The 19,019-nt window shown below is 36.3% G+C and overlaps 2 protein-coding genes across 2 annotated transcripts in view; one reads left to right on the forward strand and one right to left on the reverse strand.

The window, feature by feature from the left end:
• The window catches only part of LOC140717276 (guanine nucleotide-binding protein G(t) subunit alpha-2), a 58,199-nt gene extending 57,283 nt beyond the window's left edge, over window positions 1-916 (forward strand). The window contains exon 9 of the mRNA XM_073030701.1: window positions 342-916. The gene's annotated coding sequence lies outside the window, so the exon portion shown is untranslated. The remainder of the gene's footprint in view (window positions 1-341) is intronic.
• Window positions 917-5,324: 4,408 nt separating this feature from the next.
• LOC140717277 (guanine nucleotide-binding protein G(i) subunit alpha-3) overlaps window positions 5,325-19,019 on the reverse strand; it is a 28,791-nt gene continuing 15,096 nt past the window's right edge. Inside the window, exons 3-9 of the mRNA XM_073030704.1 lie at window positions 18,560-18,701; window positions 17,513-17,670; window positions 15,693-15,821; window positions 13,520-13,649; window positions 7,790-7,943; window positions 6,522-6,734; window positions 5,325-6,335 (exon numbers count right to left, since the gene is read on the reverse strand). Coding sequence (XP_072886805.1) covers window positions 6,544-6,734; window positions 7,790-7,943; window positions 13,520-13,649; window positions 15,693-15,821; window positions 17,513-17,670; window positions 18,560-18,701 — 904 coding nt within the window. The 3' untranslated portion in view covers window positions 5,325-6,335; window positions 6,522-6,543. The remainder of the gene's footprint in view (window positions 6,336-6,521; window positions 6,735-7,789; window positions 7,944-13,519; window positions 13,650-15,692; window positions 15,822-17,512; window positions 17,671-18,559; window positions 18,702-19,019) is intronic.

The raw sequence follows: 19,019 nt of genomic DNA on the forward strand, positions 1-19,019 counted from the left end.
TTCCGTATCGCTCGCTTACTCTGAAGGTTATCCTCCCCTTGAACTGAAGCGATTCTTTTGTTAGCAATTTTCCACTGATGCTGTAAATTGGAACGTTCCACAATTTTGAAGCAGTATTGATGAAAGAGAGGTGTTCTTAACAACTCAGGATTGCTGAGCCAAATTTTGGAAGAAGTTTAATATGCATTGTTACAATAAAGCAAATTTCTGTTCTTGTAATCCATCTTTTCTATTTAAAGCTGTTGCTTACCCTGCTGTATGTCTCCATTTTACTGCTAAAATGTTTGTTCATTTGATTTATCTTAAAACTGGAAACCTAATATGCTCTCTTTTCTCCTCAGGATCCTTGGGCTCTGGCTTTACAGATTTCTAATTAAGCATGCATCAGAACAATGATTGATTCTGCATGAAAACTCCCTTTAACAGACCATTTAATCATAACAGTTAAACAAGCAGCAAAGTAGCTTGATGTAATTCACTGGGCGTACTATATTATTTTTCACCATTATTAAACCCAGCTAATGTCTGTCTTGGTTAAAGAAGAATCTTCTGGATCTTTCAATCACTGGTTTAGGAATTTTAAGATCTTGAGTTGGCTTTATCACAAATAATCACCCCTTTTGCTTTTATTTAAACCAATAATGGAATGGAATAATATAAAATAGATGCTACAATCCTCCATCACTTATGTTATCTATCTGTGTTTATAAATAAATTGTTTGATGATATGTATTTACCGGTAGTTTACTATGGTAGTTTGGTTATACATTTAATTCACTTGAATTAATTCTACTATTCAGGTGAATTACTGGTTCACCCCTAAAGACCTACAACAAATGGTATCATACGTACTCATGTTTTAAGTACAGGTATTGTTTAACAAATTTTTAAAAAATTTAAAAAAAATTGAAAATGCTGAGTATTAGTGACACTGTCAATCCTGGCACCTATCCCATTATGTGTTAAAACTAGAAGTAAGCTCAGTTTTATGCACAAGCAAAATATAGAATAAAAATGTGGGCATGATTGTTAACATTTCACCCCTCAGGTTCACCTTTATTCTCATAGGCAAATATACACAGGGTTTAGATGCCATGAAATTATTTGGCCTTTTGTAGCAGCAGCACAGTACAAGTGATGTGGCATTTGCAATGGATTTAAGGGAAGTTGTTTGCATCAATGTGAATATTAGTTATTATTCACTGTAAAATACCCTTCAAATATTGTTTTATAGCACAATGCAAAATGAGTTTTTAATGTAAAAGTTGTAACTAAAGTCCAGAATAGTATCTGGTCCTTACAATTGTTTGTAAATCAATGCCATAGACAATTATTTTATATCTTCCATAGAGTTTATTTATTTCATAATGGTGTCCAAATTTTTATTAGCTGTGCATGGTCTATTAAAGCTAATGTGAAAGTTGTTTTTTGTTTTCTGTAGGAATTTTTCAAAGTGATTAATTAGCCAGCTCATGGACAACATGTGATCTTGGAAATCTTTGTGGGTAGCTTTCTTGTAAGTCAGCAATAAATAGTATTTTGGATTCCTACTAGTTTTGCCCTACAGATGTTGAATGTTGTTAACATTTTCCATTCCAGTTTGGATGTCCAGTATTTTGCTTCTTTCTTAATATTCAACACCCTATCTTGTATAGCATAAACCTTAACTTTATTTCATAAATTAAATTTTAACATTTCCGAGTGTTGCTACTAGTCCAACATTTGAAGATCACCTGTGGATAACATTAATTGCAAAGAAATTTTGTTTAAATGCATTTAAAAATATAGAAGAATATGACTGATGTCAATAATATTTATTGTGGCAGGTTTAAAATGCATTTTAAGAATTATAAAAAACTAATTCCAAATACATATCTCTTTATATTTGTGATAATCTTATTCTATTTCATGAAACTGTGTCAGAGCTAGTGAAGCTGCTGTCTCACAAGTCACATAAGCTGGCTTCAGTGAGCACCCTGAGTTAAGCATCAGGTCATTGCATGTATGGGTTGCCCCAAGTGCTCTGATTTTCTCCTACTTCCAAAAACTGCAGTTTGGTAAGGTTAAAAATCAATTTTCTTGCAGACATTTACAGAAGAACAAAACAATAGAATCAATGGAAAAGAACTAGACTGAAAGTCAACCAGTGCAAGTGGAAAAATAATGGTTATAAATATATAATAGTGAAAACATGAGTTGTAGAATCCTTGAAAGTGATGGGAATGGATGAAATAATGGTAGCATAGTGTAGGTTTATAGTGCCGTGAAACAGAAACGTCTATAAATAGGTAGAATATGTTGGTTAGAAAGGCATGTTGGATACTATTATTAGCAAGGCACAGAAAGCATGAATATATGATTTAGGCAGTTGGAAAACTTTTCAGTTCAAACTTCAGGAAATCATAATTATTTTGAACTTGAATAATGAAGATCAAGAGAGGGTGCATTAGGGTTCATTAATTAAGTTGCACAAAAAAGGATGAAAATAAAGTCAAGGGAAAGTTTTCATTGTCTCAGAGCTCAAAAAGATTAACTACAAACTTTATGACTAAACTTTTGCTTTGATGAAGTAATAGATTCACAAAGTGAACAATGAAATTGAGTTAAAATTCCTACTGGGAAAACTCAGCTTATATTGAATTGAAACAACACACACAAAATGCTGGTGGGACACAGCAGGCCAGGCAGCATCTATAAGGAGAAGCACTGTCGACGTTTCAGGCCGAGACCCTTTGACCTGCCTGGCCTGCTGTGTCCCACCAGCATTTTGTGTGTGTTGTTTGAATTTCCAGCATCTGCAGATTTCCTTGTGTTTGTGCTTATATTGAATTGAATTGGCTTTACTTCTTAATTTCTTCACGTACATGAGCAAAGATCTTTAAGTTATGTCTCTGTCTGAATGTGCAATGAACAGTCTATAGTAATAAATTGTATTAATTTGTATTAAATAGTGCGTACAACAGTGCAGTCATTATAGCATAGAAGAACAATTGTATCAGTGTGAATTAATCAGTCCGAATTAATCAGTCCGATGGCCTGGTGAAGAAGCTGTCCCAGAGCCTGTTAGTCCTGGCTTTAAAGCTGCAGTACCATTTCCCCGATGGTAGCAGCTGGAAGTTTGAGGTTGGGGCGTCTTGGATCCCCAATGATCCTTCAGGCCCTTTTTATGCACCTGTTTCTGTAACCGTCCTGAATAGTGGGAAGTTCACATCTACAAACTTGCTGGGCTGTCCACACCACTCTCTGCAAAATTCTGAGATTGAGTGAAGTACAGTTCCCATACCAGGCAGTGATGCAGCCAGTCAGGATGCTCTCAATTGTGCCCCTGGAGAAAGTCCGTAGGATTTGGGGACTCATGCCAAACTTTTTCAGCTGTCTGAGGTTGTTTTCTTCACCACACAGCCAGTATGAACAGACCATGTGAGATCCTCGGTATGTGTACACCGAGGAACCAAAAGCTGTTCACCCTCTCAACCCCAGATCCATTGACGTTAATAGGGGTTAGCCTGTCTCCATTCCTCCTGCAGTTCACAAACAGCTCCTTTGTTTTTGTGACATTATGGGAGAGGTTGTTTTCTTGACATCACTGTGTCAGGGTGATGACTTCTCTGTAGGTTGTCTCTTTATTATTTGAGATAAGGCCAATGAATATAGTATTGTCAGCAAATTTAATTAGCAGATTGGAGCTGTGGGTCCAATAGTCATCTTTCCATAAGTGTGTTCATATTCAGTTATTAGATATCCATGATTTTTGTATACTCAGATTTGGGGTCCTTGGTACTTTTTTTTGCTGAAAAATATTATTAAAAAAAAAGGACAGCTCATCCAGAGGTAGTGTGATTTTAAATTAGGAATGTTTCCATACTGAAACAGTCAAAACAAGAATCCAATGATAATCCTGAACTTGTATCCCCCATTTAAAGTATATAAAGTATAAAGTATTTAAAATTATCACTATTCACAATTAGTATTTGTACAAACAAGACTCATTAGTCACATTCCAAGAGCAGCATTTTCAGCAGAAACTTCTCATTAGGTGAAACCACTACTCAGTAGATATATTGAATAAAACTGACAGAATTGCAGTTTGACAATTTTATAAATTGCTGAGGCACCACCTTGAAGCTACTACTTCTGAGTGGACAATCAATATTTTGGATGATTCTAAGAAACACTAGAAAATACTAGTTAAAGAAACTGATCAAATAATCAAACTAGCTATCACCAGTATTAAAGCATAGTGAGGTATTACCAAGATAAACACCTGACAGAATATAGAGTAAAAGGCAAAGGAGAGTCAATGGATGTTGTCTACTTGAATTTCAGGTTTTAACAAGATGCTGTATGAGGCTGCTAAATAAAGCAGGAACACCTTTCATATTCCAGGAAAAATACTAGCTTGGATAGAAGAATGGCTGACTGACCTTTTCTGATTGACTGTGGTGACTATTGGTGTTCTGTAGGGGTTGGTGATGGGTCCGCTTCTTTTCACATTAATGATCTGCATGACAGAGTTGAAGGCTTTGCAACTAAATTCACAGATGATACCAGTTGAAAGCAACAAAGTAGCAGTTTTTTTAAATACACAAAATGTTAGGCCATATATTGTAAGCTTTAGATTTTTTTTTCCGATTCTAGCCCATACATCTTTTTAGGCCTCACTGTTGTAGCAGCAGTACCTTGTAAATACCATCTAAATTTGTCAAAGTAGTAAAACTATTCACCTCAAAAGTATAAAGGTCATATGAGCATCTGGTTTTCTGCAAAATATCCGATGAATCCTTTTATTGTACAAATCATCAATTTATATTTTGTAAATAAAGCTGGATTTACTTCATCCATTATCCACATCTAAAAATCCTGACATCATCTGAATCAGCCACATGGATAATTCTAAATAAAATATCCCCCAAAACATGGACATATAGACTGCTGTGATTTTATTTCTCAGATTTTAGCAAATGATTAACAGCACTCACTGATTCAATATTCAATTGAAATCAAAGGTCTCCCAAATACATGGGTAATTTCTTCTCTGCATTTTCTCCTGCAAATTTGATGCTGAACAAAACCAAGGTCTGAGAGGCTGCATAGAGTTTTGAGAATATTAACTGCATACTATACAAAGGATGGAAATAATAAACCTGGGCCATTTTGAAGCCACGGCGTTGCTTTTGCTAACATTAGAAGCACTAGTTTCCTTCCCCCTCCAAATCTCACAACTACCTCTGGTTATAACATGAGCATCGATGTCCATTGGGTAATAATGTTGTTGGGATAAGTAACCTTGCAGTGATGAAAAACTTCCACACAATTCACTAAAGTGCTTTACTTTCTATGATTTTATTTCATGTTGTGGTTTACATGGCAGTGCTGCATTATAAAAATAATCAAGTGATAGAAGTATCATGCCACTTCACACATCACAACTAAAATCTTCCAAATTCTTTATGAGCTGGCTGTTTCTATTAAAATTCTGGAACAAACAGGAGGAATTGATGAATTCAAAATCAAATTCCACATTGCAGTCCCTGCATTCACAAAAAATCCCAAACAAAAGCAGTAAGGTAGAGCAGCATAGTGGGCATTTATTTAATCAAATTGGTCAATTCATTCAGAAAGTTTGGCCCGATCTTAGCCCTGAAGTATGTCATATTTGGCAAATCGAACAATGGATAACACTTAAATTCTCAGTGGCATTGCTTAATTCTAAACAAATACTGGATCACATCACTATATTTTGCTGATCATAACACTGATTTACAAATGGACAAATATTTTACATTAACTTTGGCAGACAAAGTGTGCTCTGCAGAACAGTTCTCTCTTTCTGGGCAGATTCATCAGTTCCACCAAAGAGCTTGAATTTCACATATGGTTAAAGGTCTTGAGAATAAGCAAATGACTATTTGTAGCAAAACAAGTTCCAACAATTCATGGTATAAAATACATAAAATATATATCTGGCAACAAATGAACATCAGAACACTTAATGAAATGGCACCCAGAGAAATCCAATGGTCAAATATTTCATCAACACTTGGTTAATCAACAGAAATATAAAAAGATGTTCGAAAGAAAAACTATGAACATATCTTTCTTGAATACATGGGGGGGGGGGTGCTGGATCAATTCAGACATGTACTTATTTGTTCAGACCAAAAGGCGATTTTAAAAACTGTCCTTAAAACAATTAATATCAAACAACCATCTTGCATGCAGTTTTGACTCATGACATCAGTCACATCTCTTCAGGGTTTCTTTCATTTTGGCAGGTAGCATAACCAGGGAATAAGATGATCCTCTTGCAGGCTTTCTTCAATATTAACAAAAACCTTTAACAAAAAAATAATTCTGTTCAGTTTGAAATCAAGAGAATAAAGAGAAAAAAAATCAAGCCGTGCATTCAGCATGCTTTATTTGAAAAAGTTTGATAATTTCCAGCTCTCGTTCTATTTACTTCCAATGCATCAATATAATGCTTGCAAGTAGCAAGCTTGCTGTCAGCTCAAATCTCTCACCTGGGCATGCTGTCAATATGTTTCAGTACAATCCACATTCCTTCAAATTATTTTTGATGATGACATCTGTCACTGCATCAAATACAAACTGCACATTTTTCGTATCTGTGGCACATGTGAAATGGGTATAGATCTCCTTGGTTTCTTTCCGTCTGTTCAGATCTTCAAAGTGGCACTGAATATATGCTGCAGCTTCTTCATAAGTATTGGATCCTGGTTAAATAATAAGTGACTGGTTTATTTTTAATCAGGTTGGAACAGAGGAAGAAATATTAAAATATATAATACAAAGATTTACTATTAAAAATTGCGAGAAGCCTTGCCAGTAACTAACTCACTGCTATCTGCCATTCAACAAAGTTTAGGTGGATCAACAAAAACCACATGAAACAACAAGGCACTTATCCTTGTAAGCAGAACAAGTGCTACACCTGCCCTTACACTTCCTCCCTCGCCACCATTCAGGGCCCCAGACAGTCCTTCCAGGAGAGGCGACACTTCACCTTGAGTCGGCTGGTGTGATGTACTGTGTCCGGTGCTCCCGGTGTGGCCTTCTATATATTGGTGAGACCTGACACAGACTGGGAGACCATTTCGCTGAACACCTATGCTCTGTCCGCCAGAGAAAGCAGGATCTCCCAGTGGCCACACATTTTAATTCCTCGTCCCATTCCCATTCTGATATGTCAATCCATGGCTTCCTCTACTGTCAAGGTGAAGCCACACTCAGGTTGGAGGAACAACACCTTATATTCCGTTTGGGTAGCCTCCAACCTAATAGCATGAACATTAATTTCTCTAACTTCCATTAATGCCCCTTCTTACCCCATCCCTTATTTATCTATTCCCCCCTTTTTCCCTCTCACAATCACTCCTTGCCTGCTCTCCATCTTACTCTGGTCCTCCCCTCCCCCTTTCTTTCTCCCTCAGCCTCCCATCCCATGATCCTCCCCCTTCTCCAGCTGTGTCCCTTTTGCCAATCAACTTTCCAGCTCTTAGCTTCATCCCTCCCCCTCCTGTCTTCTCCTATCATTTCAGATCTCCCCCTCTCAAATCTCTTCTTTCAGTTAGTCCTGACAAAGGGTATCGGCCCAAAATGTTGACTGTACTTCTTCCTATAGGTGCTGCCTGGCCTGCCTGTGTTCCACCAGCATTTTGTGTGTGTTGCATGAAAATGCACTGTCATGATATACTAATGAAATCACACATTGTAGACAACTAAATCTAGCTTCGATCAAAACATTTCTAAATCAAGAAGCTAGTACTACCTGCATATTCTGGATAACATATTGTTAGAGGACTTCTCTTAATCTTCTCTTCAAATAGATCTTTTTTGTTCAGGAACAGAATAATAGACGTATCTGTAAACCATTTGTTGTTGCAGATGCTATCAAAAAGTTTCATGCTCTCATGCATTCGGTTCTGTGGGGATAAAATGCTTGCACATTAAAATATACAATGCAGAGATCATTTTAATCCTTTTCTTGGTTAACTTACTAAACAAAATCCATTGAATTTGTTTGAAAATGTTACTTGCTAAAATATCACACTAAAATTAGACCAAACATTTCTTTAGAAATAGGTACATTTTGTTTTAAATTTAGTCTTTTGTCTCCCCACTTCCTCACGGACCATGTAAAATTCAGAGAATTCCCAAACCATGTACAATTCTATCTCCTAGCATTATAAGAAATACCCAACAGCTGCTGAACAGAAACTTGACATGTGTGGGCAAAAAAATCTGGCTGCTGAGAGGGTGCTAAAATTACAGGTAGTCTCTCTGAGACAGCCGATTCCAGGCTGACATTGCCGACTGAGGCACTGTGGGAGATGGAACATCAGGATTTTGCAGATGTCTGGATGGAGGTCATTGTAGTCGAGCAATTGCACACTCTCCCTCTCTTGATGGGGGGCGGGGGAAGAAAGAGTTTGCTATTGATTCTCGAGTCGGTAATCTTGGAATAAAAAGTGACTATAACCATTGTAACAGCAACTGTCAGTCTTCCCTTTTGCTGGGAAATTGGGTGTTATCTCTCCGTCGTGTTATTGAGAGATGGAGAGGGCCTGTGGCATGTCTAACTGTTGGGTAAACAATCGCTTTTTCCGACGGTAGACCATCGCCTCTCTCTGGGTGCTTTGCTGTTGCCGGGTGGGTGGTGGGCACAATACTTTTTGCTGAAGTGAGCAGGGGAGGCGGAAGTTGATGCTTGTGTGGAGGAGGGCGTAGGGGGCTTTGGGGTTCTAACGTTTTTCTGATATTCATTCTTTTGGGGTTCTGTTTTAAGTGGATGTCTGCAAAAACAAGTATTTCAGGTGTGTACTGTATACATTCTCCGATAATAAAAGAAACAATTTTAACCATTTGTAAGTGTATTATGTAACAAGTTCTGAACTAAAAGTAAAGGTTTAAAGTGTTAATCGCCAAATTACTGCTCAAGCTGTATGTAAATTGACATACAAACAGGCAGATCATTGGTCATTGGTTACAATGGTCATTGATCTGAAAAATTAACTTTGTTCCTCTCTTGAGATCCATCTGATCTGCCATGTACTTCCAATATTTATCTTTCATTTCTACTTACAACACCATTTGTTTCGCTTTTTACAAAAAAGCAAATCAGGCCAAAAAAATGTAACATCTTTTTAGAAAAAAGGGGAGACAAACCAATGGAATTAGGAATAACAATGACAGTAGGAAAAAGGGACTCAAATACAGCAAATATCAAATTCACATGGATCAAGATAATAAAGAATTAGAAAAATAGATTCAACCACTGACATTACAGTGATATGACATTGGGAGAAGATGAATAATGAGATAAGACCACAAGATCATAAGATATAGGAGCAGAATTAGGCCAATTGGCTCATTGAATGTGCTCCACTATATCATGGCTGATCCAATTTTCCTCTCAGCCTTAATCTTCTGCCTTCTCCCCATATACCTTCATGCCCTGACCAAACAAGAATCTATCAACCTCTGCCTTAAATATACTGTACATAAAGACTTGGCCTCCACAGCTGCTTGTGGAAAAGTAGTCCACAGATTCATGACTCTGACTAAAGAAATTTCTTGTCTCCATTCTAAAATGACATTCCTCTATCCTGAGGCTCTGACCTCTGGTCTTGGACTCTCCCGCCATAGGCAACATCCTCTCCACATCCACTCTATAAAGGCCTTTCACCATTCAATAGGTTTCAATGAGATCACCCTTCATTCTTCGGAATTCCCACTCTTCCAGCTTCCCAAATGATCTGGAGTTTATCCATTTCCAGCTCCCACTCCTTAATGCAGATATTTAAAATCCAAAAAGGGAATAAAAACTAAACCAAAGTTAAAAACCAACATCACAAGAGCTGCCCAACCCATGGATTACATCAATGCATTTTTAAAGAAGCTATTTCTACTCTTTAGAAATACGCTTACTGCCACAGAATGGCTAACACATTCTCTATATTTAAGAATGGGAACAACATGTATTGAGAAAAATTGCAGACCAGTTATCCTTACAGTGGTAAGCAAAATAATGAATTGATGCTACATCGGATATGTACATGCATAGTCAGCATGGGCTTCAACAGAGGATTTTGAAAGCATTTACTTTTTTGCAAATACTATTTATAAATAACCACTGATTTAATTTTGGAATTGAAAACTGTTACAGATATTGTCAAGCTGGAGAGCAATAGTTATGTATAAAGGTGCACTGCAACAGGGGCAGAACAGTTGTTAGCACAATGATTTACAGCACCGTTGACCCAGGTGCATTTCCCACCTCTGCCTACAAGAAGTTTGTACGTTCTTCCTACCACCCAGTGGATTTCCTCTGGGTACTCTGGTTTTTTCCCACAGCCCAAAGATGTACCAGTTAGTAAGCTAACTGGTTGTTGTAAATTGTCCTATGATTAGGTTAGGATTAAATCAGGGGATTGCTGGGCGGTGCAGCTTGATGGGCTAGAAGGGCTATTCTGCTCTGCATCTCAAAAAAATAAATAAATATTACAAGAGGACATTTATGCACTTGCAGGATTGGCAGACAAGGTCAAACAGATAAATGCAAGATTGTTCCACTTTGGGTGGATGAATAATTAGGACTCATTACCTAGAAGGAGCAAGTGTAAGCAAGAAAAGGAACAAAAAAAGGATGTCGGGGAGTTGATACACATATTACAAAGTCAAATGTTGTTTGCATTATTTTGAAAGGACACAGAGACGGTGGAGAAGGTACAGGAAGATAGTAAAGATACTAACAGAAATGAGAGAGTTTGCAATCAAAAAAGGATGAACATGCTGAAAGGAGAGAAGGCCAAGAAGTCACACCTTATTCTTCCAATAAAAGTAACATTCAGGAATTCCAATATGCCTTTACAATATGGAACTAATTGCCCCAGGGAGTAGTTGAAGTATGTAAAACAGATGCAAGCGAGGGGAAATGGAAAAAAGTATGTGTGATACAAGAATAAAGATCTTGCATTGTAGATCTTGATGAGAAAGAGAAGCTCAAGTACAACATCAACTTAAGCATGGACTAATTAGGCAAAATACAAACGTTTGTACTTGCAGGCTTAAAAATGGGGTATAATTGTGATCTCCTAAAATAAAAAGGAGAATGATTTTACTTTTCTTCATGGGTCAATGAATTAAGTATGTAGTAGAAAATTTGCCATTTCCTTTGCCTTTAATATGGACAACTTACATTATAAAAATCATCAAGACTGGTTTTGATCAGAGATTTGAGATCCCAAGAATATAGGAGATCCCTAATATAGATACACCCTATCCTCGTTATATGCGTCTTCAATGTGGATTCAGTTTTTCGAGGAATCTATTTCTACCAACGTTTCTTTATATACTTCCAAAACTGTCAGTTATTTGGGGAGCACTGCTTTCCCGCCAATACAAGTCATGTGCGCACGCCTCACAGTCGGGATGAGAAGTATCGCTTTCCTGCAAATACAAGTCAGGTGCGCGCACTTCACAAACTCACTCCCGCCAGTCTCACGTTGGTTTTGGCAAGGTGTGGATGTGCGATCTTGTGCTCTTGCGTTTTATCCATGGTGCAGTGATTTTGTGCTTAAAATATTTAACTAAGCGTCCGATGTCATGTCCTGGGCCATCAGCTGAGCGGCAGAGAACCGCTTTAAACTTGTAAAAAAAGTTGGAAATTATAAACAGCGCCAGCATCAGGTGAAAGTAACTCAGCTTTGGGACGCTACTGCCGGGAACAGAATCTTGCCTTTAAAGTTCTTTTGTTGCTTGACAATGTGCCAGCCCATTCTAAACATTTGGACAGCATTCATCCCAACATAAAAGTGTGTTTCCTGCCGCCTAAAACAACATTGCTGATTCAACCACTCAACCAAAGTGTGATCCACATTCAAGGCGTTTTTTTTTTAAACGGCGAACTCTCTCTCAGGTGCTGCAAGCAACAGACGATTTTGAAAATCCCGGGAGTTTACCAACAGTGAGGGAATGGTGAAAGTTGGAACACTTGGCACAAATGGCGATGGACATGGACCCAAGTTTAGAATGGAGTCAGCATTTCAGTCGTTCCCCGCCGTCAACCCATCTTCCCTACAAGTAAATTTATGCTGAAAAACAAAATGTTGCCAAACAAACAATCCTCACCACTTTCTTCAAACCGGTGTCATTATCTGCTGCCGGCAGTTCTAAGAGTTCTGAGTGTTCCTTCACCCCTTGCTGTGCTGGATAGGATCCTGACGACCACAACCATCCACTTTATCCATGTAAAGCTGCCCAACACTACAACAACCACTCATCTCTCAAGAGTGAATACACCTGCCACTGTTGGTGAGTACACCCTAGTACGTTAACTTTCTATGATTTATTACATTGAATATTACCTTAAATTGATGACATATAATACGAATGTTGCCTTGTGGTACTGCTGTTCTGTCGTATTGGTATGAAAATGTCAATAAATTACAGATAAAACAGTTAGGAAGCCTTCTGGAACACATCACTATTTTCTCAAATTAAATACTCACATTATGTGTTTTCACATTATGCGTCGACTGCGAGGACTGTATCCCTCGCATATAACGAGGATAGGGTGTACATTTAAACTTAATTTTGGCTCTTTATACACAATAAATCACTCAAATAAATTTACATTTTATTTATATAAATACCCGTGGTACTATCCACAGTGCAGAATTTAGTTTCAAAGTTCTGTGTACTCAAATCACAACAGCAATATCTTAAAATATACAACTTTAGCACAACACTTAGAATATAAAATCTATTCATATTTTGTAATCTTTTTAGATCACAAAAATCACTGAGTTACCCTAATACACATTTATTATTCTATTATTAAAATACATCAAATGTTACCAACCTCGCCTTTGTTAAGTCAGAATTCGATTTCTTCTTTTAAATTATCACCTTTAAAGTATTATTTTTTGAGAAACTGATGCCATTTGGATCTTGATATGCATTAAAAGGAATTAAGTTCTTCACTCAGCATGTGGTATAATCTACATTCATTTCTGAAGTGTATTTTCTTTCTAAATGATAGGATTTTAAATTGCCCAAGTGCTTTTTAGAATCCTAAAACTGGAGTTCTTTTAACCCTAAGTTCTGTATCACCTCATGCATTTCTGATTATATATAGCCCTTTTTACTCTTCATACAAGCTGCCCATTATCTGTAAGGCGATTAGTTGTACAAGATCAGTTGATACACCAAGAATTATTGTTGCTTTCCTGATTAAGAGCAATGTTTTAAATGCATGTCCTTAGTATTTCTAAACAGTCAATTCAGCCACTTTAATAAGTACCCTTGTAAACTAAAGTGAAATTTCATAGCACTCAATTTTAGCATTTACACAATGTCACAGCCAATTTGCAAAATCCTTTAAAGACAGAGTCTTAGATTTTCAGCATCTGCAGATTTTCTCTTGTTTGTGATAAGACAATCTTGGCTGACTCTGCTGGAAAATGGATATATTAATTAGAATACAAAAGGTACGCACCATTTCCTCATCTTCAGCAAGTACAAGATCGTAATCACTGAGTGCCACGCAGAATATTATTGCAGTTACACCTTCAAAGCAGTGAATCCACTTTTTTCGTTCCGATCTTTGTCCTCCTACATCAAACATCCTTAGACAATGATAATATTAGATTTTTTAATGCAACAAATAAAAACAATTAATATTTTGATCTCAGAAAAAAAATTAACTCAAACACCAGGAGTTAACAGGGCATTGATGCACTTGAATACTTTAGAACACATGCTGCAAGTTTATATACTGCAATCATAATACAATCCTTACAGCTCATTGGAATTCTATGCAATACACTCCAAAGCTGAATATACAAGGAAACTTTTATCTTGAAATTCTTTTATAATGATTCCATACTGAAAGTATTTATTGCCATCCTGATACTGTACTAGAGTAATCTTAACGTGTTACATTTGGGAAAGGAGATTTAAACTAACTTGAGGCAATTCTATATTTATGTAGGATCTTGATCATGCTTAGCTCAATTAAATTGGCAAGGCTCCTGGAAGAAATAAGTTAAAAGAGTAGAGCTGGTCCTTAGTTTCATAAAAGGGACAATACAGATGAAAGGAACTTCTATAAAACATGAGCTCAGTCACGATTATAGTAGTACGTCCAATTCTGGTACTAAACTTCAGGGAGATGCAAAAAGTTTTCCCAAAAAAAAGTGCAGAAGAAATGATTTTCTTCAGTGCAGGATTTTAACTAATGGACAGACTACAGAAGCTGGGTTTGTTTTGTTTTTTTAAGAGCGTCAGAATTTGATTGGAATTGTTGAAAGTTACAAAAAATATAGATAGTAGATAGAGGAAAATTATTCCTCTTGCTGTAGGGTTTAAGAAACAGAATGTGTCTAATGCAGTTATGTAGGAAAAGAACCAAACATCTCGTGTTAGTTTTGTCTGGTTCTGCTTGAAATGCAATGCCAGATGTAGAAGGTACCAGACTCAACAGTAGCATTCCACATGAACTCAAATACTTGAAAGGAAAGAATGTGCAGAGTTGGGGGGAGAGAATGAGAACCAGTGGTAAGGTTTTAATTGAGTATGCATGCTCTACTTCCATGTTGTAACCAAACTTCGGCTGTTGGGGAGAGGGGAGCGCTTTTTAAAAGACAGTTCAGAAGAATAGAAGTTGCAATGTGCTTACAGGTCAAGTAGACACCAGTTTGGTTACCATTCTATAAATGCAATTGCTCTAACAAAGCAAAATTCCAATCATTTAAGTCAAAAGCATCTTGTAAAAGTTCTAAAATTATGCCATGAAAACTTTAATGAAATGCCTAGCCCCAAGGTGACAAGATATTCAGAAAAGGAACTGCTGCAGGTTGTTATTTAATTTCAGTTTTTTAAATTTATAATTGATGTTTTTTTCCTGTCACTCTTTTCATCCAGTTTCCTGATGTCACAAGGCAATAATTTTCAGGTTTGCAAAGGTGCCCTAATTCAAATGTAAATTATATTTTTTCACAGGATAGTTTGCTTCTTTAAAATATGATTAACTGTGGACAGTTGCAGTTTTGATGGTTCTCCTATTTCCCTCTAGTTATTTCTGGATCTCCTGAATACTCAATTATCTTTGTATCATTAATTATAAAAGGCAAGTCTGATAGGACATGGTCTTTTCCCATTCAATGATTTCTCCATACATTGGGTGGGCTGTCAGTTGTCTACCCAATGCATTACAAATGGTTGCACAATACATATGCTTAACCTGGCAAGGATTTATTTTCAAACATTAAATGCCACAATCAGCTTTTGTTATAATATGGTCCCCTACTGGTAATTTTGCTTTAAAAAAAATCCTGCCTCTTTAGGATACCCTCTAATTTAACTACTTCTATGTGTTACTCCTTTGTTATTCATTCTTCTACTTTTTTCCTTTCTCTCATGAAAAGATAATCCAATACGTTTGGAGCCCTGGCCAAGACACTTATCATTACGTATCATTTAGCCTGATCAGGAGTAAAAATAAAATTAGCCTCATTATGAAAAGTACCAGAGTGGCAAAGTCTAGTCTGGTTATAGTTACAATGACAGTTAAAGAATAATCAGGATCAACATGACGCAGTATGACCCAAGGAAAGCTACATTTATGGTTGATAATAATGTACACTGTGATTAAGAACAATATTACTCACTTAAAATATAGCTCTTTGAAGGTAAAGTGCGTCTCCACTATACCCGTGGTTTTTACTCTGGTCCTCAAGACATCTTGTTGAGTTGGGATGTAGCTTTGTAAGGATATTCTATCCACATCATTCAAATAACTAAAAACAAATTAAGTAAACAAAATCAAAACCAACTCCCACCATTAATTCTGCGCTTCCAAGCACCAGTTACTTTCCAATTTGATCAGCATTAATTGCAGAGAATATGCGCTGATGAAATCTTTAAGTGGTGAGACAAAATGCAACACTCCACCAAATGAATCAACAAAGCTGGTACTAATTAGCCAAAAGTCAGTAAGATAAACAGTTGTGGATCCTGGGAAATTCATCCACATTGATCAAAAGAGGATGCACTTTAGATTCAAATGAGACCTGGCAGGGGACTGTTATGCAAAATGTAGAACCTATTTGCGGTACCATATCCTTCCATCAGATTATATAAACTACAAGTGTGAAAGACTCACTTAATACAGAAATTCCTGTGCATCTTAACAGATGCTTTAAGTGTTCACTTTAATTGACTTCAAGAGATAAATAGCTATAGCTATTCACTTGAATTATCATTATCATTACTCCATTTCTAGATAATTATTTATTTAAACTTGCAGCATGGAACAGGCCCTTCCAGCCCAGTGAACCACACTGCACAGTAACCCATCTATTTAGCCCTAGCCTAATTACAGGACAATTTACAATGAACAATAAGCCTACTCACCAGTAAGCCTTTGGAATGTGGGAGGAAACCCACACACTCATGGAAAGAACACACAAATTTTCTTAAAGAGTTTAACTCTGGTGCCCTGAGCAGTAATAATGTTCCACTAACTGCTACATTATTGTGGCGCTCTATCTTCAAAATTAAGGAAAGGTAGTTTTTTAAAAAAAAGATTAAGTACTTGTTCATGTTATGATTTTCAAAATATTTTTCAGAACAGCAAGTTCCTTATAACACTTGCTGCTTCTACCTCTGATGAAACTGACAACACATTATTAAATGATACTCATCTGAGTTTCATTTATTTGCAGCTCTGCTATTATAGTTAGAGCTGCTAATGGTGCCAATGCTTCATGGTAATTTACACATCAGAGTCAACCACTTATAGCTGTTAAACAGTGGAGTGAAACTGACTTTCAGTAACCAACATTACTTATCAAATTAAGTGCACCATTATTATACACAAAATAAAACTTCAGGTGAAATGGCAATCAAAAAGATAGGCTCTGATTAACCAAATATAATAAAACAAGGCAATTTGGAAACTAACTAGTTTGTGCTTTGGAGCAACCATCATCTGTCTCTGGAAAGGTGGTCAATGAGTTAAAAACTACTTAAAGATTTTACAAAATTCGCAAAGGATGTTCAAGGTACATAGCTAATGACTTTTAAAATATAGCAAACACAACAGTCAGCACAAACAGCAAAACTGCAAGAATAAGCTAGACAGTTTTTGTTTTTAGCTATCTATGAAAGAACATTGGCCAAGAGATCAAGTCCAATGGGGTTGGGATATGGTAGACTAAAGTGTGAAAATAGGTGGCTCCAGACACTTCAACATGGAGAGATCATGATTAAAGTATAATCTAAGCAGTATTCATATTCTGAATAAAAGCAACAAGACTAGTAAGCAGATTTACAAACTTCAAACAGATGGGAGCTGGCTGTTATTCACTCTCAAAGGTAATCAAGACTTGTTTAATCTTTATCAGGTGGATGTAATAAATACCAAAGGGTGAACACAACAGTAAATTATCTGTGAAGAAGTGGCTAATATTTTGGCTGTAAAACTTACTATGATGCAGAGTCATTCAGTTGATATTCTCTTGATCTACCAAAACAAGCCTGAACACCACTATCTTGCCACAACCGTTTGATAACTCCTGCTAATTCTGCTGTCATGATCCCTTCCTCTGTAGACCCTGCTAGGATAAACAATTGGCGAGCATCATCCTAGATACAAACAAAATGCTTTAAGGTGACAGGAAATTTCTCAAGCACATATTACTCAAGTTCATTTGAACAATTGAATAAATATTTTCTTTTTATATTATTCAATATAACATACCACAGAACAGCAAAATGTATTTGCTAAATTAATTGTACACCTTCAGGCAATATTTAAAAAATTAAACTTGTGGCCAAAAAAAGTTAATGACAAAATGGTAACAATAATATATCTTTCCCCCAGTGGCATGATTGCAAAAACTCAGGCTTTGAGTGCCTAAATATATAACGGCCAACCTCTAGATTTGGTCAAGTAATACCAACTGTCGATATTTAACCTCGCTTCAGTTGCCCATAAAATATTAATTACAAATTGTGCTAATTTGAAAGCCTCAAGGAGAAAATTGAATGGTGCCATCATTAATTTATCCAATACTTTAAGAATAATTCATTTCTGTTCCTAAATTTATGGATGCAGCTAGAAAACACAATATTTCTAACAACTTTTTGGAAGGTGGAAATTAGAGTTTTTCTCATTATACCCTAGAAATTACCAGCAGTTTTCTCCTTTTCATAGTTTAGATTCACTCCTGAGTAAGATTTCAAAGCTGCTGTTCTCTGGCACCATAGCAAAAGTACCATTATTTATACAGTGAGTGTCAGCAATCTACTTGATTACAGTAAACAAAATGACAGCTTGATTGCACCTTCACAATCAAGCCATGTCCTCCATACATGTGCTCCCATTAAGACATTTTAAATGCAGAAAACAAAGATACTTTTAGTATACTTTCCCCAAGATCATCAAAAATACAGCTATAATATTAATTTTACAGTATGCATCCCCAAAGTACTTCAGTTCATTAGTGCAAAAGAATATATTAAAGAAACTCACAGCTCTTGATGGGTCTCCAAAATCAACCTTCAACCGTCCCATAGCCCTGATGATAGCAATAATAGACTGAATTGTATTGCTGTAAACTACTGCTTTATATTGTTTGCACTCCTCTTCAGAGTACCCATCTTCATGAATGATTCTGCAACAGAAAGGGGCAGAAAAGTTGATAATAAAAAAGTAACAAATGTTTACCACATTACTGACAATTTTACAACAAAAATATACTAATATCCAACAAACCAGATCATATACAAGCAATCTTATCTGAATAATTATGAAACATTTAACTATCTGTTTTGTAGGTCTCCATTTAAAATTAACTAGCTATGGTGAATAAAAGAGGGCTTTGAATGTTAATATCTGCTTCCAGTTAGATAACATGCAGCTATCATAATAAAATAATTTATAGATAAAATCTTTTCTTCTATCTCATTGGATAACACATTTTGGAACTCTC

Source organism: Hemitrygon akajei, chromosome 27 (genome assembly GCF_048418815.1).
Source record: "Hemitrygon akajei chromosome 27, sHemAka1.3, whole genome shotgun sequence".
NCBI classification, from domain to species: Eukaryota; Metazoa; Chordata; class Chondrichthyes; order Myliobatiformes; family Dasyatidae; genus Hemitrygon; species Hemitrygon akajei.